Source organism: Numenius arquata, chromosome 7 (assembly GCF_964106895.1).
Source record: "Numenius arquata chromosome 7, bNumArq3.hap1.1, whole genome shotgun sequence".
Taxonomy (NCBI): domain Eukaryota; kingdom Metazoa; phylum Chordata; class Aves; order Charadriiformes; family Scolopacidae; genus Numenius; species Numenius arquata.
The window spans coordinates 5,779,226-5,803,682 of NC_133582.1; the positions used below are offsets into that span (position 1 = coordinate 5,779,226).

Genomic DNA, 24,457 nt, shown 5'->3' on the forward strand with positions numbered 1-24,457 from the left:
AAAAAAGACAGTAAGCTTCCATGTTCAGCTTCTGCTGCACGTTCCTCAAACCAAAACTGGTCTTAACTCCCTTAAAACTGCTTCCCAAGAAGGGAGAAAGGGACAGAATAATTTTGAAGATAGAAATTTTTCGCTCTTTGAGAGGAGCAAAAGCAAACTGTTAAACTCATTCCTTTTTTCTGGTGAAGTTCTGATTTTTGCTGTCTGACTGACTGAGTGCGTTGGAGAAAGGCAGTAAAACCCACACCTGAAGCACCCGCTGTAACGTCTCTCTTTGCTGAGGATTTGTGCTGTACGCACACAGCTGTGTGAAAATAACTGTTGGCCGAGTGTTAAAAAGCACTGCTTATCTGATACATCTTCAAAGAACCTTCTCTGCCACTTGGCCCTGGGCAGCGAGCAAGTCTGGGATGCACGGAGCGGTGCCTCCACCTGAGCACGAGCTCCCAGTGCTGTCCCCTCTGTAGGAACAGGACTGGACCAACTCACGGCTCCTTCTGCTTTGGTCGGGACAGACCAAAGAGCTGCTATTCTCTGCTTTGAGTCAGTCACACATCGGTGCCCGATGCTGTAAAAAAAGCCACAAATAAATCCAGTGCCAAAAAGCTGGGAAAAAAAAACCCATGGCCATTGCTGGAGGTCTGGTCCCTGAGGAAGCTGAGGTTGTTAGGAAAAGCCTACACCTGATTCCAGGTGTTGGAGTAACGCAGGTACGGAGTAAGATGGGTATAGTCCTAACCAGCCCCATCTCGTTTTTGGCACTCAAAAGCTGTGCTGCAGATCTTACCGCATCCAGCTTCAGCTTCCCCTGAGACTTGGTTTGGTTAAACATAAAAATGTGTTTATGCTGATGTCGGTGTCCCATGTCTTCCAACCCTGGAAAAAGCTTTAGAAACCAAAGGGGAAAAGCTGCGTTTCCCTCCAGAACAGTCTGTGTGTCTGCCGTACGTTGATAAACTGTCCCCAGGGCCACCTCACGTGCATTTCAACAGTATAGGCGGAGACTTCAGGTCGGTCTTATCACCCGGGAAAGGGCTGCAGTTAGAGATGTTTAGACTTTGTCCCTCTCAACCCACTTAGAAGTTACACGGTGATTACTTGGTTTATTGTAAAAGACTGTATGTACCTCCAAAAAACTCCCAGACCCCCTCAGCTGACCGAGAGGATTAAGGACGTCATTTCCCTTCTATTTGAAGCGTTTAAGCGCTGCTTTTGGCGCCTGTGTTCAGCTGTCAGTAGGATCCAGATGCTGCCCCTCGGTTGCACCGGCACTTTAGCCGACTCAACACCGACTGAAAACAACAGCCCGCGGCTCCGAAGATTGAATCACTCGCATAAACCGGATCTGTACTAGGATCAGGGGGGAAGTCCTACTACAAGAACCTGTAACTTACCCAGGAATGTATATAAGATAGGTCAGGCTTGTTTGAAATAATACCCTCAGAGAGGGCAGGAGTCATGTATTTTCCAACTGCTGTAATTGCAGACACACAGTAACGCTTCCTGCTGCACTTCGGGGAGGGCCCAGTTCCCTGTTGCCAGGCAAATGAAGAGGCTGAGGAAGGACGAGTGGTTTATTGCCTTTGATACTGCCTGAACGTACAGCTTGGGAAACGGCATGAGAACTCACAGCAAGAATTCTCGGGATCTCAGCGGAGCGGTTTCAAGTTCCTCTCTTCCACCAGGACATGGGGGTAAACAACCCCAACTGCTCTTCGCTCCAGAGACCAAGCCAGGGCACTTTTATCCTCGTGGTCTTTATACGTAAGGATTTCCAGCAGTGGAGAGGAAAATGAGACATTTCAGTGGGAGGGAAATGCTCAGTAGCCCTCCTCTGTCCCAAACATCACCTCTTTATCTTCCCACTACACCTGACCCAACGGAAGGGAGCAGAACAGCCCCATGTCCCACCGGTCGACACGGAGCCAAGCTGTCCTCTGCCACCAGCCTCCCCTCACCCACGCCATCCGACTTTCACACCTCTGCAGGGTAAAATATTTGGAAATAGAAGAGAAGCAAGCCCCAGTGGCGTGTGGCTTTTAATCCCCAAATGTGCAGGCGACATGACGTTAAACCAGCAAAATAAATTTTGAAGCTTAAAGACACGTTTTCTATGCTACATACAGTTTCTCAGGATCAAATCTTTTAATTCAGCATTTGGCACTTCACACTGGTAGATGCATAAAGGGGACATACTTGACTAAAAGTATGTAGGAAGTACTGTGTAATTTAATTTTCTTCAGCAAGGAGGGCAGGAAAATTGGACAGTTACAAACACTATAAAAAAGCCCAAGTGGTCATAAATTTCATTCAGTTTGCCTTTCTTCGGAGGCTGGACTTTGTAGTCAGAGTCCGACCTGCCTGGAAAAAACATCCTCGAATTCTGAAACGACATCAGTAACAGCAGAGACGCTGCAGCTATGAAAAAACACCTCGTGCTTTTCCTCCTTGAACGGAATCCTGGTGCCAGGGGTCTAGTAACACCAGGCTTTCTCTTTGAAGATAATCTGGCTACATAGTATGAATTTTATTTACATTTAGCTCCCCTCATCATTTATTTGACTATTTTTTGTTGTAAATATTCCAAGTTCACCCTCACATACCTGAGCTGAAATAGACACACAGGAGATTTCAACTGTAAATACGTACGTAATTTTTAAATGTAGGTTTCTACAACTGTCCGCATAGTAATAATGTTCTGCAGATACTCCAGGAAACCGCCTCTGTCTGCAATGTTCACTGAAAGCAAGACAAAAAAAAGCCAATTTTTGTACTGTGGTACTAGCTCTGGAACTGTAACAACGTAAAGCCTCACCTCTGAACTGGTAACTGTGTTCCATTCTTCCATAGCCACATCTTTCAACAAGAACTACTGCCAAAAATCAGACCTGAAAATAAGTTAACTCTTGTTTGAACAGGACCGTTTTTCTCTAGTTACAGATGCTGTTCTTTGACACCTCTTTACTGCGCTACTGCTTTCAAACACAAACTTGGGTCATTTTTCTTCTATCTTGGAGCCTACAACAGCACTAAAACGTAGGAATAAGCCACGTGCCTGTAAAAGCCAAACACTCATCCTCACATTCTTCAACTCGGAGAATGATTTCCAATGCAAAGGTCACCAGCGCTGGTTCACAAGAGCAGAAATTCTCAATACTTTACTCGCCTCGGTTTTTTTTCCTCTCTACCGTGGAATCACGGAGCTAAATCCTTCCCAATTCCCAACTCAGGAATGAAGAGACCTTTCACAAAATAGTTTCTAACCAGAATCTGCTCATGGTCTTGCTGTTCCAGAGCACACAGGCAGCTCCCAAGCATCGACACACAAGGTGGCTTGAATCTCCTTCCTTTTCGACCTCGAAAAATGCTGAATAATCTTATCATAGAATCACAGAATGGTTAGAGTTGGAAGGGACCTTAAAGATCATCGAGTTCCAACCCCCTGCCATGGGCAGGGACACCTCCCACCAGACCAGGTTGCTCAAAGCCCCATCCAGCCTGGCCTTGAACACCTCCAGGGATGGGGCATCCACAACTTCCCTGGGCAACCTGTTCCAGTGTCTCACCACCCTCACAGTAAAGATTTTCCTCCTAATATCTAATCTAAATCTCCCCTCTTCCAATTTAAAACCATCACCCCTTGTCCTGTCACTACATCTCCTGACAAAGAGTCCCTCTCCGGCTCTCCTGTAGGCTCCCTTCAGATATTGGAAGGCTGCTATGAGGTCTCCCCGGAGCCTTCTCTTCTCCAGGCTGAACAACCCCAGCTCTCTCAGCCTGTCTTCATAGGGGAGGTGCTCCATCCCTCTGATCATCTTTGTGGCCCTCCGCTGGACCCATTCCAACAGGTCCATGTCCTTCCTGTGTTGAGGACTCCAAAGCTGGACACAGTATTCCAGGTGGGGTCTCACGAGCGCAGAGTAGAGGGGTAGAATCACCTCCTGTGACCTGCTGGCCACACTTCTCTTGATGCAGCCCAGGATGGGGTTGGCTTTCTGGGCTGCCAGCGCGCACTGCCGGCTCATGTTGAGCTTCTCATCCACCAACACCCCCAGGTCCTTCTCCTCAGGGCTGCTCTCCAGCCGTTCTCCGCCCAACCTGTATTTGTGCCTGGGATTGCCACGTCCCAGGCGCAGGACCCTGCACCTTATGGCTGCATCTTTCACATCTAGACACAAAAATCAACAGGCAGTCAGGATGGACATGCTGCCTTCGGTAACTGAGACCTGCCTGAAAAGAATTTACGCATCGCTACCTTAAAAGGAGGTTAACTGGGATCTTTGGTTTCACTCTCTTCAGCTGCAATTCACTGTCCTCAGCTTTGCTTTGGGACGGGCTGCAGTTAATGGACAAATCACAAATATATTCCAAATGTGGCCACCACAAAGCGTAGTGCCAAGAATTCAGTAGTTATTCAATCTTACCCATTTCTACTTGACTCGAAAGACTTCGAAAAGGCTCTCCAAAGCAGGTTTGGTTTTAAGCACCAGCCTGCTCCTCACAGCACTCCACTTTCCCTCATTTTTTCCAACAGTAATCGAGCAGCCAGCCATTTTCCTGCTCAAGAGTAAGGCACCTGTTAGAACTAGCCTTTCATGTGAAATTCATCACATCAGATACTGGCACTGAGATTAGGAGAAGGATCTGGTTTAAATCCAAGACAGAACAAGCAGCAGGTTAAAAAAAATGAAAAATTTCGAAGAATGCAACCTCGTTTTCAAAATGGGCATAAATTAAGCATCCCACAGCTGTGATGCACGAGCACCCACGGTGGCATTTTATTCCATCTACCGGAAAACTGCTTATTATGCATTAATTTGGAGCAGCAGAGGAGTTGCTGGATGCTAACATGACATCACTTCTTATTTATAATAACTCATAATATCCCAAAGGGAAAGATAAGCCGAGACACAGAGATGATCACAATGGCTGGTATCTTAATTCTACTCCTATCTCAAATTATCAGTTCGGCACATACACATTTCTATCAAGTCAGAACAAGGATCTTCTAGAACACAGGAGATACAGGAAATGTATCAGGAGGCTGGAATTTGGGTTGTGGTCCACCTAGAAGTGGTTTTCGTACCCTGGGCAAATTAACAATAAAAGGAGGTGCAACAATGAAGAGGAGGCAGGAGAGGGACTGAGAACCCCGAGCCAATCAACAGAAATTACAGCCCTTGATAGTTTTATTTTCAGTAACAGAAGACCTGAAAGGGGAGTCTAGTAGGGTTTCCCATTTCCGAGATTCTGAAAATACAGTAAAAAGAATCCAAATATTTGGGTAAGATGAGTTTCAGGAAAGTGAGCAGAAAATACTCTGATACTGTGGCAATGTACCTAATTCTAAGTGAGTAAAAGTTCACTAAGAACTAGAGCTCATCACGTGGCTTCTCTGAAATCTTAAGCATCAGCACAAGCCAATTAACACATGTATCTACCAGCTGAAGTTTCAATTACCTTTCAACTAAAACTCTTCCAATTAATTTGAAATGGTACAAAGACCTATTACACAACAGGCTTCCACTTCACCAGAAGCAGAGAGTAAGTTAGAGAAGACGAGGGTTCATAATCGAAGGATTACTTTGAAACTACTTTAAAGTCCCCAAAGCAGATAACCCAAGTCGCTTGCACTTCTACCCCCAGCAGGCACATATGGACTTGCCAGGTAGTAATTCAGGAATCAGGAATTCACTCCAAGCTTGGGAATTGCGCAGCTGGCAGCAGCCAGCACCGATACCGCACTCTGGAAACAGCTGAACGCGTCCAACGACAAACTCCTCCACTCTCAACACAAAAAAGATTACACACCTTGAGCTCTTCCAATACCTACATAGTTCCAGCTCGCGGGACAAGCACCTGCTCTATCTCACGAACAGATTTCCTTGGATGTGTCATTTAAACCTGAAGGAACACGAGCACAACTGTTTGAGTTAAACCAACAGTTTCCTGTCAGTTCTGTAATAAACACGCTTCCACAACAGGAAACGATACAGCCAATCTGAGGAAGATTTCTTCGCCTCTGAAGAATTACCTGAGATTTTCATCCACCTCCTTCTCCTGATCTAAAATTCTGACCCACCCCGCTATTGCTAGTAAATGAAGTTTTCATTTAAACACGCAGATTTAAGTTTATTCATAACACAGCAAAAGTTCCACCTGCATATTAAAAACAAACAGATTAGAAGTAAATGTTTTATTCTTCCAACTAAATTCCAGTACTACAAGGGCAGTAAAACAATGATACACTGAAAAATTGCAGCAATAAACATTTGTTAAAGACTGAGAGAATAAATAAAAACTACAAAAATGAGAAATCATATAAACCCATTCTTAACCCCCAAAAAAGTCATGGAATACAGAAATGCCCTCCTTCACTATTTCACAGGCAGTACTGTGGGCTATTTGCTTAAAATTGTCCTGGGATTACATTCTAACTTAACTGTGATTACAGCTTCGTTGTAGTGCACAGTTATGAAAACCACACTAACTTCAGTCAGAAGTGTCATTCTACATTTTTATTTACACAACCAGTGAAGGGCAACTTCTAGAACACCAGCTTTAATCCTTTACTTTTTCAAACTTATTAACATAAGAAGCCAAATTGTAATGATACAGCAAATGAGGCCACTGGTATTATTACAGGTAGCAAAGGTCCACATCCAGGTGGTACTGACATCAGGGAGCACTCCAAAACCAGTTGCTGCATAAGAGTGGTTGCCACTGACAAAAGCTTGAAATAACCTGTGTTCACAGGGGGAAAAAAATATGGCATTGCTGCAAGTCTTTACTGGGACAGCTTGCAACAATAAAACAGGGTGTATAGGGCAGCCCACATATGCAGAAAGTGTGATTCATGAAACGTCTGGAAAAAGAAAAAACAAAAAAACAAACCAAGAGTTAATGATGGACTTAACAAATTGCAGCTCTATCATAAACCTCTTATAGCAATATCTAATGCTGCTTCAAAAATAAAACCCCAGCATGTTACGGGAGACAGTTTTAGATGTTTTAAACAAAAGCCGCGTTTTATCTCACATCTTCCTTTCAACCTCGGTCTTCCATACTACCCATTTGAAAGTATTATAACTTGGGCCCCAGCTGAAGCTTAACAACAAACAACAGCCACTTAAATTATTGAAGGTTCAGTAATTTAACGCTGCTCTAGGAACCAGCAGAAATAGATACTCACAACTGGCAGGCTGTTCTCCATATCGTCGCATGATTTGATCATGCGTGAACTTCACAAATGCGTCGTATTGTTCTGCAAGCATGAAGCATCACAAGTGTGAGTACATTAAGCTTAACTCAAGCTGAAAAATATTCAAGGCTACTTTTTTTATACATACAGATCATATCAATTAAAACACGCATCCACTAACAGCAGTTTTAAGTGACTTTACACAGCTCATAGCTGCCATTTCATCCCCAAGAGCAACAGTGCAGCACACGTTCCCTTAATTAAAAGACTTTCCCTTACAAACTTCTGTAATGGGAAAGTCGGGAATGTGCTCAAAGAGAATTATGCCGCACGTACACGAAGACCTCAATACACCTAACACCTGGCTAAGTGTCAGACACTGTATTTTGAAGTAATCAAGTGCGCCCATTTCACAGATCCGTAATGGGGGCAGAGCGGTTAAGCAAACGTGGAATTAAGGTGTCAGCGCTTGAGTTGGAAACATAACCTCCCTCCGCTCCTATCACTGCCAGATGGAAGAAAATTAATTTAATGAAATGGAAACACAGACACAAAGTGGGACACAAGAAAGGGACTTGCTACGGAGTTAGAAATTCCTTTTGGTGACCACCAGAGAATCAAAAGCAAATGGCAAACTGAAAGGATTAAATGCTGAGTGACTAACACTTGACTAATTCCAATCACAGAAGTAGCCACAATAGGAGACACAGTTGACTGTGGAGTTCATGAAAACGGCTACTGTGTAATCTGAAATGAAATTTAGATATCAAACGTATTAATTTGGCTTTGAACTAAGCATTGTTATTTCCCAGAAAGGTTATTCTTTCTATACACACATCCATACAAGTACATTCGCAATATTTGATTCAGTTTCGATATTGCACTCATCAGCAGGATATCACCTTTCAGAATTAGGAAATTGAACAAGGAGAGTAATATCTACCAGATGCCGCTCCTCTCCATTCCCCTTCCTCCCTTGTGGGAAAATACATGTGCAGCAATGTGGGGTGTTCTGAGAAAAGGGCAAGGTCAAAGAAGGCAATCTTCAACCAAAAATGCAGTTAGATTTGTAGTGGTTCCTAGTCCCACAGGTTTGCCCCATTAAAGTCCCCATCCTCTTGCAGGGATGAGCTTCACCTTTGAAGTAAACAGGGTATCAGTAATCAGCAAGTAGAGCAGCAGCACCAGCCCCAAGTGCGGACCTGACCCGATGACCTAAGGACATCCATCCCTGACTGAAGGGACCCGGGGTCACGGTAGCCGGTTCCCCTCTGCCCAACAAGCAGGACCTCTGTTTCACTGATGGCTTTTCATCAGCCACGCCAAGGAGCTTGGCCAAACAACAAAATAACACAAAGAGCACACTGAAGGATCTGTTGCCCAGAAACCATTTCCAAAAATAACAGCAACTAAAACTTTTCCTAAAAGTACGCATGAAAGGCCAGAAAGCAACTTTCTTCTTTAAAGGTTTAAGTCAACACATCGAGCTGCTTCGTACCATCATCTTTGTTAAAATTATGGCTTTGAAAATTTAAAGAATCCATGGTTACTAAAAATCCCCTGTGACATTCAGATTGGGAAAGTTAAGCAATCCAAAGGTAAGGGGAACCTACAGGGAACTGTTTGAAAATTTAAGTGAACGCTTGTAAAGATACTTACACCACTGGCATCCTGTATCATAGATGTTCTCAGTAGCTATTTTAAGTCAAAAGATGACTGAATGCCACAAATACAAATATGATTACTATACTCTACAACTTGACTTTTAGTATGAAAAGCTGGTTTTCCCAAACAGATTCTAGAAAAGCTTTCAACCTAAAGTTTCCCTCAGCCCCTTAAACTCCTCCTCTAGTTTTAAAATCCGCAAAGGATCTTGGAAACCCAAGTTTATGCTAACACAGCGGTTTCATCAGGTACCAGGGGCAGGAGGGGAAATCAGGGCATTACAGTGATCCAAGTTTTCCATTTATCAAACCCTGATGCTGCATGAAAGGCAACTCTGCTCACAAAGAACATGGGAGAGTGGAAAAGAAAGGCAGTATCTGGCTACCTACCTGCAAGAAAACCGTGATTGAGAACTGAATGAGGAAAATATGCGAGATCCAAACATTCAGTTAAAGTCACTTGAAAGAAGCTATTCAATTCAGATTTTACAGAATTTCCAGTTACATTTCCATTGACTTCACTCTTTTGTAAGAATGAGTACCACCTTACTATACAAAGTTTAGAAAAAGATATAATCATTCTGTCAGTAGAAAAATATAACTGGCCTTCTACGTAAGGAATTTCTAGATTCTTTTCGCAGTCTTCTCTTTCAAAATTTCCATATAATGCTGAAAATTTATTATTGGCTTGATATACGGGATGCAGTAACATGGTCTTTCCAACAGCTCTTTTGGTGACCACCACCATAAGAACAAGTAAACCTAAGTCATCTCACTGTCACCCTCAACCCTCCAAACAGAAACCAGCCCCTCCCTTCACAAAAACAAACCCAAAGATTTTTCCCTTTGGGACTGACAGATGGAGCACACGTAAGGAATTTGCCAGAGGGGTTTCTGCTGTGAAGAACGACAAGTTTGTACTCAGAACAAATGTAAATATATCTGGTCTTCAAATGGTTATTATGATCACTGCTAACTGAAACGCATTCAAGAGGATGTAAGAAATGACCCGATTCCTAACATACATAAATTAGAAGGAAAAAAAAAGCTCTGCAAGTCCTCATTCATCGGTCTGAAGTGGGTTAAAAAGAAAAATGCGGAGATGGAACATTAGGCCCAAAGCAACAGAAGTGTTCAGGGCTCTAGTTATAGCTGTAAATAGATGTAGACTTAAGAGGGACTTAGAACTACGGTCATTTCTTACACAGCAGTGGCGGGCAGATCAGCAAGCACAGAAGATGAGCAGAGGCTGAGCTGCAGAGACAATTCTGTCACAGGCAGCCCGCAAGCCTGACACCAGTCTAGTGACTTTCGGCACGGACATGCCTGTAGAAGGGTTTATTTCCACACCTGAAGAGATTTGCAAACTCCGATTCTGATGTGTTTTCAGGTGGGATGCAGAACAGCCGTGGGTATTCAAAAGCAGGTTTGCTGCCAAACAGTGCACTCAGATGTTCATTATCATCAAATAAATTAGACACTGAATCACTGTGAAGGCACCTACCTCTGAATGCAACAGAATCTAGGTGCTCAAATGCTGGCAAGATGCTTAGAAGCAGAGAACCCCAACAACTAAAGAAGGGTCACATTTACAATGCTAACATTAACATGATCCTTACGAAAAAGGTAAGTTGGCCTCAGGCGCCAAAAGTATCAGCCAAATGATGTGAAATACAACAATTCAACACAGAGCATCAGAAATGCAGCTAAACTACTGACACTCGGGCAGATACCAAACACCGCCAGCAGCAGTGTAATGGCAAGTACTGGGAAAAGAAAGGGAAATCTTAGGTACTGTCTTCTTGCCAAATTCCACAAAAAGGAAGTCAGTTCTCAAGCAGGAAAAAAAAAAAAAAAAAAGTCCTTCACAAAGAGCTCTTAAGCCAGTAGAATAGAAAGTCTTTCTGGCAAAAAAACGAGGAGGAAATGATCAATTCAAACATGATAGCAAGAGAAAGTTCTATCTGAAATAAAACCACTGTTTCCATTGATTAGTAATACCCAGGAGTCACAGTTTCTATCCAAGGCAGCATAGAAGAAAAAACACCTATCAAAGAGACTACACATCGTTTTTTCTGTTCTGTATGCAATCTCACTCCTTAATCAGATTAGATCAGAAAAAACAGTGTAACGCAAAAACGAGGAAAAGTTTTAAGCTTTCAAACTCATCCTAACACATTATTTTGAACTGTAACATACCTGCAAGTTTTGTGGTCAAAATTTCTTCATACTCTTCACGGATTTTCTCTTCACGTTCTTTCAGCAAACGTTCACAGATCATTCCAACTTGTCTGAGAGTAAACAGCGGCTGTTCTTTTTTCAATGGTGATGATGCTGCAGATGAAGTACCTAAGATTAAATATTTGGGCACACAAATTTAAACTGACAAGTAGTTTGGAACCATTTTTATAATGTTTTTTTCACATCTTTTACATTAAAGGAACTTTACAGAACACTTGGAGAAGTCTTTCTCTGCCACTTGAACACTTATAATTACTATCAAAGTAAAATGGGACACTCAAAAGGAAGATATCTACAATGGACAATACACATGGGTATCAAAACACGAGGCGTGCCACACAAACACTGTGAACACCATTGACATGACAGTTGCCATTTACAAATTTAAGCTTCTATTTTATGTAAAATTTCCAGCGCAGTATATTTTTGCAAAGACAGCTGCTTTGCAAAAGCCTATTACAGTATCAGCAGCAGGGTATACAGGATGCTCTCTTGAAAACAATGCAAGCTTTGTATCCTACTGATTCTTAAAATGAGAGGCTACAATCTTCCAGATCAATGCTAGTATTGCCAAAAAAAAAGCAACAGTAACTAGTGAAAAAAACCACCAGAGAACCAGGGAAAATTATTTACGCAAACAGCGTCTAAGAACACCGAGCAGAATTACACAGAATTCTCTGGGTACCTGGCAAAGCTGGTCCAGTAAGAAGAAATGCATGTGGCTGTGCATCAGTAGAACAACAAGGATCTGTCTGCTGGAAGCTATTTTCTAAGTGTCTCCTCTTCTGCATGCGTTTGTACTCCTGTTTTATGTTGTACAGAATTTGTTCTAGAAGAAAAACAGTAAGAAAATTTAGCCTAAAATAATTACATTTCAGCATTTCACTTAACCTTATTCCATTCAAACACCAAACACCAGATAATTAACAAATGATAAAAGCTAGACTCTTTAAAACGGGGCCTGCAAAACCCACCAGGTTTTACTTAAGACATGCAATGAAAGTAACTAAAAGAAAGGTAACTCCATACTGTTTTCACCAGAATACTAGCAAAAATGTTAGTTAAGGTCAGGTATAGGTGCAGAGTATTACTAAAAAAAAATAAACAGTGTAAAGTTAAAACTTAGGAACTATCTACCATACAATATACATGTACGAAAATCAGGCTACAGGACTTCTACTAGTATTCATAATCTTCCTTTCATACATTTAATTTGCAATCATCATTCTCCCCCCCCCCCAATGTTTATCTTTTATACAGTTAAGGGTAACAAAAGACTCCAGAATAAAACACGTACACGAAATACCATTCCTCTCCATATAGTTACTGGCCTACAGGCAGCAAAGCGAAGAGGAAAACACAATTGAGACAGAATATTCATAAAGCAAATACTGCTTAAAATCTCAAAGAACTGGAAACCAAAAGACACAATACAAAAGCCTTCCACAAAATTTTTGACAGCCTCAGATCTGGCCAAATAAACACAATGAACGGATCAATAGTGTCTTTTAAAGGAGTATGGCAATATGTAGTTCAGAATTTGATTGCACTGAATAAAATACAGCAAGTGCTTTTAACAACCTAATTTCCATTGTAGAATTACAAGGAAAAAAGTAATCCTTGCAAGAAAACTATCGATCCTGTGTGCCTTCTCCCTCAAATGCCATGTACCAAAAGGCTCCCAGGTACATCAGTGTCCTAACAGCATATCCTCTGAAAATGTAAAATATTAAAAAAAAACCCCAAAAAACCCAAAACAGCCAGTTTCTACTTTTTGCAGGAGATTTTCACAGAAAGATACTTCCAAAGACTCCCTCTTTATGAGAATCCTTACTTTCAAATGCATTTAAAAAAATTTCCTTACAGTATCAGCTTCTACTGAGACTTCTAGACATTGGGCCAAAATGGGTTTCCAAAACAAGGATACACACAAATCGATGGGATCATGTCAGAGTTGCAAAGGACTCCACTCACGCAGTACCTTCCTACTTTTGTTCAATGTTTTGCCAATACCGTACCATGAAAACTTCTCAGCTAATTTTCAGGCTAGTAAACAGCACGCTATTGAGGTTCCTCATTTGAACATGATTTCTACTAAGCAACCGTGTGAAGCAAGTAACTTCAGCCACCAGCTTATTCAATCCGCGGCTAAAGCCTACGCTAGACCAAGAAGCAGCAAACATTTGCCAATTCCTAGTTCACAGGTTGAACTATTGCAGTGGTTCTTAAATTCCGTAAGTCAGTCTGGGAGCTTCCAACTCATAAAGAAAGAGGAAACTGTTTCCAGTTAACAGGAATATCAACTTTTTCAGCAAAGGAGCTTCTTGTTTGGATTTTATCCACTGATGAAGGCTTTGCAGTTTAAACCTTTCAATCCCATGTGCAAAGTGCTTGTACAATTTTCAGCTCCCCAAAGGGGGACCAATAACCTGGTTCAAAGCAGAGGCAAATGAAGATGATGTAATAAAGAAGAGAAGGAAACAATGAGAAAGTGGGGAAAAAAAGTACTTAGGGGTGGTTGGAGGATTCATACTTTTTTTGTAGGACAAAATGCATAGTATACTACAGCGTGGTACAGAAATACCTCAATCAGGTTAAACCAAGGTGCGGTCAGGCTTCCAAAATTCAATAGAATCCCATGTACACACTGCATCAGTCAGAGAATTGCCCCGCAACATCTTTACTCAACAGCGTTATGGTGGTAAAACAATACTTTTTTGTCAGAATCAAGTGCTGCTCTAGCTGAAGTGATACCGGGTAATTTTGAGTGGGAACTAAATTAGCTCATAAGATAACATCTGTCCTAAAGCTTGTCTACACTACGAGAAACGTGACTGCAAACATTCACACTGTATTTACATTAACTGAAGAATGTAACAGATCACGTACATCCTTTGCTACCACTACTTCGTCTTGGGCATATTTTTCCAAATTCTGCACGAGCTGCAAAAACACCACCCAAATTTCAGGTGTAACAATTTTGATAAAAATCCTCTCTATAACTCTCCTTTATATTATCTTTTTGCAGGAACGTTTTCAAATCACATTAATCACCAAAATCATTAAGGAAAAAAAAAAAATTAGACCCTGGTTAATGGCTAAAACTCCCAGAATTAAAACAATCATCAGCCACGTTTTCTCCAGCTGTAACAACCCTTGAAAATTAAACAGGGAAAATTTCAGAGAAAATGTTAAAACACCAGCCAGAATAGAAGGAGAAAACGCAATAGGGTCAGGGGGTGGGGGACAGACGGACAGGGAGGGACAGACAACAGGGAGGGAAGGTGGAAAAATCAGGTTCTGCCACTGGGAAAACACTTAACAACTGGGGTAGAAAATTAAGATCTGTGCACCAAGGACATATGATTCTATTCCAAATTATATTGAATTGTGGACACTGAAGTCTCAATGGTATTACAGTAATTTCACCTGCTTCTAACTCAGCAACACTTTTCAACTTGCAATCTGAAAATCAAAAATCTCCAGAAACGCCACTGACGGATACATGGGGAGATCCCTGTCCTGACAAAAACAATTTCACAGTTTGAACTACAACAACTTCAGGTAAATGTATAAAACTAAGCGGAGTGGGATGGAGGAGGAGACTATTAAAACATGACAACACACTACATTGCAAACAGCCATCAGGAGAAAAAAGCCTGAAATCTGAAAAAAGCCTGAAAAGCCTGACTAAGCAAGTGTTGAGCATGTACATAACCCGATTTCTTAAATGGTATTCCTCTATTTAGCCTAACTTAGGAGAATTAAGGCACTGGACTGCGAGCTCTGCTCAGTACTGTGCCGCTAATAGGCAAGATGACTGCCAGAATGACTCATCTCATACTTCCCCATCTCCACCATTTGTAATATGGAGATTAATAGTCAAGAAACACAAGTTTAACACAGCATCAAACTGTTCAACGACTTCTCACATGAATGATCAGACTAGTAATGCTTCAAATTAAACAGGCACTTTTTTGCAGCAACAAAGACTGACTAGACATTAACATAGTGAGGTAAAAATCTATGCCTTTAAACAGAACTCCTTTTACTGTGAAGCGAAACGTAAGCTTGCAAATATTTATATCTGATTTTAAATGAAAATCTGAATGCCAGATTGAATTGTCATGATTTGTCTTTTTTAAAAAAAAAAAACAATCGAGTAAGAGAAGTTGCTTAAATGCACCGAGTTACTTCTAGCATTTAGTTTTTCTTAATAAATCCACAAAAATACATCTGATGAACAAACATGCTGTTCAAAACAGTTTTTATAGCATCTCAGCACTTGAAAGAAGCCATGAAATATTAAAGCCCTTCAAATCAGACAACTTTTGAACAACCCCTATATTGCAGACATCTAACTTGTAAAGCCCTTGAAAACTCTGGCCCAGTTAAACAAAGCTTGGAGTTAGCAGATCTCATTCTCCAACCTAATTTTGATTCCAGAAAGCCTTCCTGACTTCTCGAGTTCAGTTTCTTAACTTCCTTTACTTCCAATTAGCTCTGACTATTCTCTCTGTAGTTGACAACTGAATTTAAATGTGCGTTTAACTGGTGGCAAACACAGGACAGCTTTTTTTTATGTGTTCCTCAATGTGGAGGCCCAAATTGTCTTTTTCAGCAATGACATGCATTTTAATTAACAATTTATTGTATATATTAAAATTTAGAATTTTAAAGTGCACTCCTTAAAGAAAACCTAAACTAAGTGAGCTTCTCTAAGACTATAAAACTGAAGTGAGAACTTGAATCATTTATGTTAGAACTCATTAGATAGTTTAGATAAAGACTTGCACCCATCTTATGGGTGGTGAAGTTCAAATCAGACATTGTATGTCAGGCAATAATTTCATATATGAGATGACAAAAGGAATATATTTAATATGATCAAGCATATATCACTGTGGCCTACCCTCAGTTTCTTTTTAATTTCACTTTATCCCCTGTGCTAGGTGTTTCCTTCTGGTTAGAGGTACCTCTGAAGGCACAAAGCTAGAGAACACCAGGCAGAGGTGCTGCAAGGGAAAATTGGGGTTGCTGAATCTAGGGTAGCAGCAAGAAAAAGCCACACTGCTAACACATTGAAATGAATTAGTACTTCATAAATGACATTTCAAATTCGAGATGATGCTTTTTTTTTTTTTTAATCTAGAGCTCTGTGTACTAAGAGCATAAAGTTGAATACATATGTTCATGAAATATTGCAGTAAGATGAAGGACAGCATTCACACCAGTCTTCTCTCAGAATTTTTGATATGATTTGGGGAATAAAAATTTCATGTTTCAGCTGCTTTCACACCCAATGAAGAGCGGATGAAACATGAAGGAGGCAATTCAGATTCAGGTTTGACATCTGGAACGTGACCTGTCACACTAATGGATTACAAAGCCAAACATTCATTTCCAAGGAGCGATGTCTTCTTACTTCCTTTAATTCATGATAAAAAGGCAAGTCATTCTCTTTCAAAATTCCATCATCTAATTACTTCATCCTGACCTGTAATTACCTAGAAATTATGTACAAGGGAAACAGCAGTTCAACTTGAAAAGGTAACAAGGCAAACAATTATTTTCTCCATTTTGATTACTGCTTATCAACTACGAAGGTGCTGATTGTTTCCCCCGAAAGATTTTTTTCTTTCTCTTTTTTTTTTTTTTTTTTGGGGGGGGGAAGTTTGATTTTTATATTAGCAATCTCTCATCTCAGTTCCTGGCTTCTCTCATTTAGCCAAAGGAAACTTTGGCAAAACACGTAGGAAGGTGACTCAATAGGCTGAAATCAGAGTAGTAGTTTTCCTGGCCCGAAATGGAAGCTAAAGCTCAGGTTTCAGTTTCCAATGTCACCATTCAACATATGCATTCGAACTCGAACCATGCCTGAGATTTCTTCTACGTGAATCAATCAAACGCTATCCTGATGTCAACAGCACACATCTTCAGGGATTTCAGCTCCTGCAAAAGCAGAACTACTTTGCTGTGTTCAAATTTATAACGCCATCACCCTTATTCAACATTAAGTTGATGGTACATTCCTAGTTTTGGTCTCCCCACCAGACCACCAACAAGCAACGCTGATTTTAAGAAGCCAGCTTCCCCTAAGGGCAGCACTGGCTAACACTATTCTTCACTTTTTATATCTACTTAACCAGGGAATGCACAGGCAGAAATTAAAATAATCCAGATATTCCTCTTACTCTCTTGCTTTGGTCATCACAGACGTCAATCACTCCAGTTACGTTTCTTAATTAGGCATGGTCTGTGAGACTTCAGTAATAGAACGTATACTTTTGGAAACCACGCTCACCTCAGAGGAGCACGCTCTGAGAGCCAGAGAGAGCACTGATAACAGATACGCGCTGACACTTCACAGCCAGTGCCTATAGCTACAGCAGGGACAGAAGTGGCTCGTGATGGGACTCAGTGGCACGAAGCTGGCCACCTCACCAGATCCGATTACTCAAGCTCTCAGGCTGATGAAGGTTCTGGTTCTCCCACAACAAGTCGGATGCTCACATATGCATTAGGTCATGCTGCAAATGTGTTATTTCAGGAAATCCCAGTTCTCCTGATCAAGGGGTTGAGGAATGAAAAATAAATCAAGCAATGCAAAATGTATTAGGCACAGCAATTAGATCTTTCTCTTCACATAAAAAAATGTCACACTGCATTTATCAGACTTGCCGCTGAAAGAAAAAACTGTTTCAACATTTTATGACTTCTACAACCAAGGATATTTAACATTCATGGTCACCACAAGCATCTATATAGAAATTTCTCATATAAATTAAATTATCAAGTCCAGATGCAGTCATTATGGTTTTTTTTCTTTTTTTCCCCCCCTTTTTTTTTTTTACTTTTTAGGGGTGGGAATGTTTTGTTTTTTAAAATCCCAATGATTTCTGCAATAATGGAGCACAATGAGAAACCTGGCATCTCGCCAAGATCATTTAGCAATAAATACACATGCAGATAAATGTTAACAAAACAGAAATTAAGCAGAAAGAGATGCAGCACTACCGATATGTCACATTCCAAAGCCACTCGATCTCTTCATTTAAAAGGCAAACCCTTACTTGGCCACTGTCTGACCAAAGTTTCAGACAGAAGTAGTTAAGTTTGCTCAAGAGGGCAACCGAAAGGTCACAGGAGGACAGCCTACAGGGAAGAGTAATAGCTCTTCCTGTTCAAAAAGCTCGGTCATTTTCTTGCATTAACTTTCAAAATTTGTGTTAATTAGATCCATTTTTTTCCCCCCAGATTATTCTGTGAAGGAAAATGGTATAGATTAAAGACAAATTTTAAAAGACCTGTATATAGTCCTTCATGAAGAGAGGGACTCTTACAACAAACCCCACTTGCCATCTTTAACTAGAGACATTTTCTATAAAACTGCCATTAGAGCAGCAGTATCAATTATGCACACCCCTTACCAAATACTGCATAAATTCAATGGTTTCCATATTCCCTCAAACATTTGACATTATCTCTGCTTGGATTTCAACCAGTGACCCGAGTTGAAGGACTGTTCTCAACAACCCCACCCACTACAATTTTTGGTTTGCAACATCAGTTCATTGCTGGGGAAGTGCTGAGGCAGATGACTCTTTCCAAGGGAGGAAAAATTGCACGTGCAGACGCAAAAGTTTGCGGATTTTTAAGTGACTGCACAAACTTTTTGAACACAACATTCTTTTTGCTTCTACAAAGTTCTAGCTGGAAGTTAACCTCTGGTTTCGGGTCAGGAGCATGGCTGAAAGCTACTGATCTCAGGTTGTCTTCTCAGTTGCTGTGTGTCATGAATTAGGAGATTTAAATCCCTAAGGGCAACATTATCTCTCTCCCCCCTCTCCCCATTTCTTTGGATGGTATTTCCCACTGTAGTGTCAGTCTCAGAAATATCCAGGCACGCAGGCTTTCTAACGCTAACCTGGTTTGAATTTAAAAAACAACTTAAGCGCGGTTTATTCTTCTCACCCCCCAAGAACATAATCTTTCAGGGGAAAGAAAACTGCAAATAAAGGTTCTAAAACATCCAGCAGAGAACAGAAAAAAAAAAATATAAAAAAATACTGTCACTACGTCCTCCTTTCACCCTCCAGAATTCATTTAAAAGCTTCAAAACAGGACAGCACCCTTAGGACTTCACAGGAAACCAAACACAGGTACAACGCATTACGCAGGGGCACCCAGGCCCAAGTGCAGTTATTCTGCAGAAGTCTCATTTATAGCTAGAACTTACATGAAAGTAAAACTCATCTGTAGTACTCAAGCAGTAGAAAACTCCTTAGAGGAGCCACTCTTTCAAAACTGAACCTGTCTTATGCCAGGCAGGTATGTTCTGCACCGCTTACAGTGAACAGAGTTTTAAAACGTAATGCTAGATGCAAACAATGGTATCAAAAATTAGCAAACATACTCAGAGTATGCTCAAGCCAATAAGCACAATTCGGCAGAAAGTATAGATGGTAAAGCCACAATTACAGTTTGGCTGCCAAATTCATTGAGAAACTGGAAATGACCTAACAGCTGTTCAAATAACCACAAAAATATTAAAACACTCTTGTGAGAGATAAATTTCGTCTTGAATAAGCCTACCCTCTCTCAAACAGACATATCGTTTATTTGTCTATGAGCGCTCTATAAAGACAGCTGTTTTCTCATCTGACTGACTACCACACTGTATTCTTAGTTCTCAGCAACCCCCTCTCAATCAATCTGTACCTCTGCTTCCAGATAATTCACTTTTGAAATGATTAACCATGTGGTAACAAGTTCTGGTGCTGATATAGTCACCACGGGGTGAAGTTAAACGCTACCAGGACAGAGGATCAGATAAAAGAAAAATGCTTCAGCGTGAACTTAAAAAATAAAGTATCAGCATCGGGTTTTATATCCAGAGCTTTGATTTCATATGACCATTAATTTTCATTAAGCAAAATTCAGACAGACACTTCTGAAGTGCTGGAAACCTAAGCATCACAGTAACACGCTGAGAAAACTGTAAGTGAAGTCAACTTAATTCTGGCTATTGTTACTAAATTTCCCAATATAAAAACTGAACAAAACGGTTGGCTCAGTTGGGGACACTTTTAAAATCAGTCTGGAATTCTTTTCACACAGATAGCAAGATTTAGCTGACCCAAATGTAGATGTCTACATGGGAAATGGTTGTGCAAATTCATTTTACAGTATATGGAAAGCAACACATATTTCTGCAGCATATTTTGCCTCATCCTAAATCAGAATAGGATAACTTTAGACACTCTAGAATAAACCATCTGTTTCTTCCAACTGACTATCAAGAAAACCACAAATTATTAGGTCAGCTGTACATTTATAAAATTAGATGTGACGAATCCCACACAATCTCTCAAGTGGCCCCTTTAAAATGATAAGCTCTATTTTGTTCGCTGATGGTCAAAATTAAATATACACAATGTCATAATAGCCCTAAATTCAACTGAAAGTGAAAACCAAGCAAGCTGCTCAACAGTCCATTTGCACTAGCACTGCCATAAAGATTTTTTTTTCTTGTAACAGAAACCACAGAGGGAGCTTTTAAGCAAACCCCTTGGAAACGTGCACAATTTATAAATGCTTCAAGTTTTGCTCACGAGCGTTCAAGTGCTGTAAGAGACATTTTGATTTACTGGCCTTTGCTTTTCATTAGATTACACAAATGGCTTACATAAAACACACCCTTGTCAGTACAGAATCACCTTTTCACATGGGTTACCACCTACACCTCTGATTTTCTCATGAGAAGGTGAGGCCTGTATTTGTTCAACTTCAGCAACGTTTTAGTTTTTAAAAGCTTTGTAATCATTAAGGTAGGAGTTAGGTATTACCTCAAATACTGCTGTAGGTTCTCTCTGCTGAAAATTTTATTGATTTGTCTCCTTTCAGCAACACATACTCACTGGCCAAGCAACATTTATATTAAATATTCATAACGTAAGCTCTCCAAATCCCAAAGAAATAAGCGAGAAGAAATCCTTGCAATGAAGCAACATTTATCTTCTAAAAAGAATCAAACCGATACTGATTTTAAACATCTAGCTCCAAGTGTATGTAATGCCTCACTGTACCAGGGAGTGCCATCCATCACAACGCTCATCCCAGACCGCTGACTCATTCAAGATCTTTTCCTAGAGGTGCAAAAAAAATATCAAGGCACTGATGCCAAGTGTAAGTACTTTGTATGCCCTCTATATATTTCCCTCCATAGCAATTTTTATTTTATTTTTTTTTATTTGATTAAAACCTGTATAAAAATATATTCTGCTGTACAGTTTTCAGAACCGAGAATATCGAAACACGACACTGTTCTACGTGGAGGAGATGGCAATTTGAAAACATTCAATCCTACTGCCTGGTAATCTGGGGCCAACTTCTGTATAAAAAGGGAGTACCGAATGCACCAGCAGAAGGAATTCAGCTGCAACAACTGCAGAGGGCTTTTTTTTTTTTCCTGCACACAAAGGACACAGATCCATACCTCAGCGCTACAGCCACTCATGGCTGGGAGCTTAACCGTTCTTAAGTGCATTACTGGAAGCTACCCACTAGACTAACCCTACCAAGGGCCAATCAATCCTGCCTGCCCAGCCAAGATTCATTCCTTTCTTCTCTTCCCTACTCGCTGGGGTAAAAAGAACTCGGTTCATTTTTAATTGACAACAATTACACAGGTAGACCTGGAGCTTTTAGGGCCACCGGTTGACTCATCCTTCACACGTTAAAAATGTAAAAAGGGTTTCTCCTTCTCGCCCAGCGTCTCCCAGACGAGGAGACTGCCCGATTCCATTTTATCTGCCCTAAAGGCAACTCTCACCCTTACGCACAATCGCTTTCATGGCTCGGTTTTCCTACGAAACTTTAAGGATGCCACAGAATGGGTTACCCGGGACGGTGGCACGCATTAAGGGACTGGAAAGAGGAATCACCCCCTTTGTTTTATCTGCTTTTGCCTTTTCCCACTGGCGTTTTGCGGGTGATTGATGACAGGCCACGCTCCCGCCCTCCCTCCCGCCCCCCCCCTTCCTTCGTCGTCGTCTCCCCCCCCCTTCCTCGATGTCTGAGCAACGGGAGGAGGTGCCGCCTCCTCGGCTCGGGCAACGCTCGACCCACCGATAATGGCTGCGAGGGATCGATGCGGGGAAGAAGGGGGGGGCTCCCCTTCGAGAGGGGCTCCGGGCGCAGGCTGGCAGCCAGCCCCAGCCCCACAGACACCACGGTCACACAGTATGTGTCGTGTCGTGTCCCGTCCCCCCCCCACCTCCGCCGCCCCCGGCGTTTCCGCACTGACTCGCCCCTGCGGCTCTCTCCTTGCCACATCCAGGCACTCAAATAAAATCCTCCGTGCCCGTCCTCCGACACGAGGGAAACCGGCCTCCCCCTTCCCTCGGCACTGGATCAAGTCTCCCCTACTAACGCATGCCCCCCCCCACCCCAGCTCGGGTCCCTTTCTCCAGTCTACACCCCCCCCACCTCCGCCCCGACCCCTTTCCTATGGCCACCCGCCCGCATGGGCTCAACCCGCCCCCCCCCCTCCTTCCTCCCCGTCCCTCCTCCCCCTCTCCTGCTGCAAACGGCCATTTCTATTGTGTCTCCGCCGCGGCGGTGCCAAGCCGACCAGGGATCGCCCCGGCCCCCGCTGCTGCCAGCCATACAACCCCACAGAAAATGGCTGGAGGGGAACATGAGACCCACCCAACGCTCCCCTCTTCTTCCCCCCACCGCCCCCCCCGGTCCCTTTCCCGGTTCCCTGCTCTGCGCACCCGCCGCCCCCCTCCCTTCTCGCCTAGGTTCCCCCCGCCGCCGCCCCGCACTCCCAATCCACCCCTCTCCCCCGGGGGGTTGCCGGGCACGGCGGGGCCGCCTCCCTCACCTGTGGTGAGCCGGGACGACACCTCTCCGAAGGGCGAGGGCTCCATGCGCAGGTATTTCTGCGGGGAGGAGGCGGCGGCGAAGGAGGAGGAGGAGGCGGCGGCCGAGGCCGGGGCTGACAATGGCGCACATCGCCTCCGCTTCGGGGACGCCGGGCTCAGCAGCGGGTCGAAATCCAGAGTCCTTTTCAAAGTGGCGCCGCAAGCCATGGCGGGGGGCGGCGGCCGGGCGGAGGAAGGGGGCTCGGAGCGTGGGGCAGGGGAGACGGCGGCGGCGGCGGTGGTGGCAGCAGCCGGCCCTGCCCAGAGGCGCCTTCCCCGCTGTCTGGGGCGGGCTGGGGGGGAGGGAAGGGAGGGCGGCAGGGAAAGGAGGGGGCAGCTGCGTCAGGGCCTCCGCCGCCTCCCTGTCGGCCTCTCTCTGGGGAGCGGCCCCGGCCCCCCCAGCGGCTCCGGCTCGGCCGGCTGGATCCCCGCTCTCACCGCCGGCCCTGCCCTGCCCTGGCCGGGCCAATTCCGCCCGCGGCCGGTAGCGGGGCGGGAGCTGGGCCGAGGGGCGCGGGGCCGGGCCCGGCTACCCGGTGCTGGGCCGCCGATGACGAGCGATGGCGGCGGGGCCCGGGCGGCGGCGGCGGCGGCGCTTCCCTCTGTGACTCCCACACCAGCAATATGGCGTCAATAACAACGCCGCGGATTCAAAAACCAACCCCCCGCACTGCGCCTGCGTTCCTGGGGCGGTGGCGGCCGCGAAGGCTCAGGGGAATTGTGGTTTCCCCGCCCCGGCCCCGCGGCTGGGCGGTGGGGCGACCGCAAAGGTGGGCGGGACTACAAATCCCGCCGTGCCCCGCGCCGGCCGCCCCGGCTTCCGGGTTCTGGTTTAAATCCCCCCTTGGAGGCTGCGGTGCGGGGTGCGGGTTAAAGGACGAGGCTGTGGGGGGACGGGCCGGGTGGCGGCGGCGGTGCCGCCGCCCGTGGGGAGCGGGGCTCAGCGCTCGGCCTCGGCTTCCCGGAGCGCTGCGGCCCTGGGGAAGGGATGGGGGAGGTCTTCTGTCAGGTCCCGCGAACACAAAGAGGGGGAGAGGCCTTCTCTGGGCCCCGCGGCCTGGCCGGCTGTGGCCGGGGGCCTGCTGGTACGGCGGGCGCCGAGCGGTTCCGCCAGCGGCCGTGCGTCCTCAGGGCCGCTTGACTGGATGCGCAGTGAGGGCAAAGTGCGTTTAGTGGCCTCCGTGGTGAAGGCAGAGCAGGGAGCGTGCAGGAATCGGAGGTACGAGGTGGGGTGGAGGTGACAGCTAAGGACATGCCAGAAGAGGCCCTTGTGCTGCCGAGAGTTGTGTCTCGGCGTGACCAACCGATTTCCTCGCCCGTTGCGTAAAGGGCTTTCTTGCTTAAGGAGGGCGGTGAGGGGAGAGGTTCAAAGAACTACATAGCTGCTTGTGGGAAGAGCAGGGCTCTTCCCTGTTCGGCTT

General features: G+C 43.8%; 1 protein-coding gene across 2 annotated transcripts; it reads right to left on the bottom strand.

Moving 5' to 3' along the window:
* Positions 1-6,114: 6,114 nt before the first annotated feature.
* On the bottom strand, positions 6,115-23,504 carry AKIRIN2 (akirin 2). Of its 2 annotated transcripts, none has more exons than XM_074150522.1 (5): positions 22,997-23,504; positions 11,792-11,935; positions 11,065-11,214; positions 7,193-7,264; positions 6,115-6,865 (listed from the first exon to the last, which is right to left on the bottom strand). In XM_074150522.1, the coding sequence occupies exons 1-5, from the start codon at positions 23,202-23,204 to the stop codon at positions 6,855-6,857; spliced, it is 585 nt and encodes a 194-aa protein (XP_074006623.1). In that variant the 5' UTR covers positions 23,205-23,504; the 3' UTR covers positions 6,115-6,854. The 2 variants fall into 2 exon arrangements, with proteins under 2 accessions (XP_074006623.1, XP_074006624.1); XM_074150523.1 differs by having other exon boundaries at positions 6,116-6,865; positions 11,065-11,199; positions 22,997-23,302.
* Positions 23,505-24,457: the final 953 nt, after the last annotated feature.

What these genes read in the sequence shown, in the direction of transcription:
- AKIRIN2 (XM_074150522.1), bottom strand. Translation starts at nt 23,204, where the DNA reads ATGGCTTGCGGCGCCACTTTGAAAAGGACTCTGGATTTCGACCCGCTG. An exon ending in GTCGTCCCGGCTCACCACAG is followed by an intron (nt 11,936 to 22,996) that starts GTGAGGGAGGCG and finishes TTTTTCTTCTAG; the next exon opens with AACAAATTCTGTACAACATA. An exon ending in TACTGGACCAGCTTTGCCAG is followed by an intron (nt 11,215 to 11,791) that starts GTACCCAGAGAA and finishes ATTTAATCTTAG; the next exon opens with GTACTTCATCTGCAGCATCA.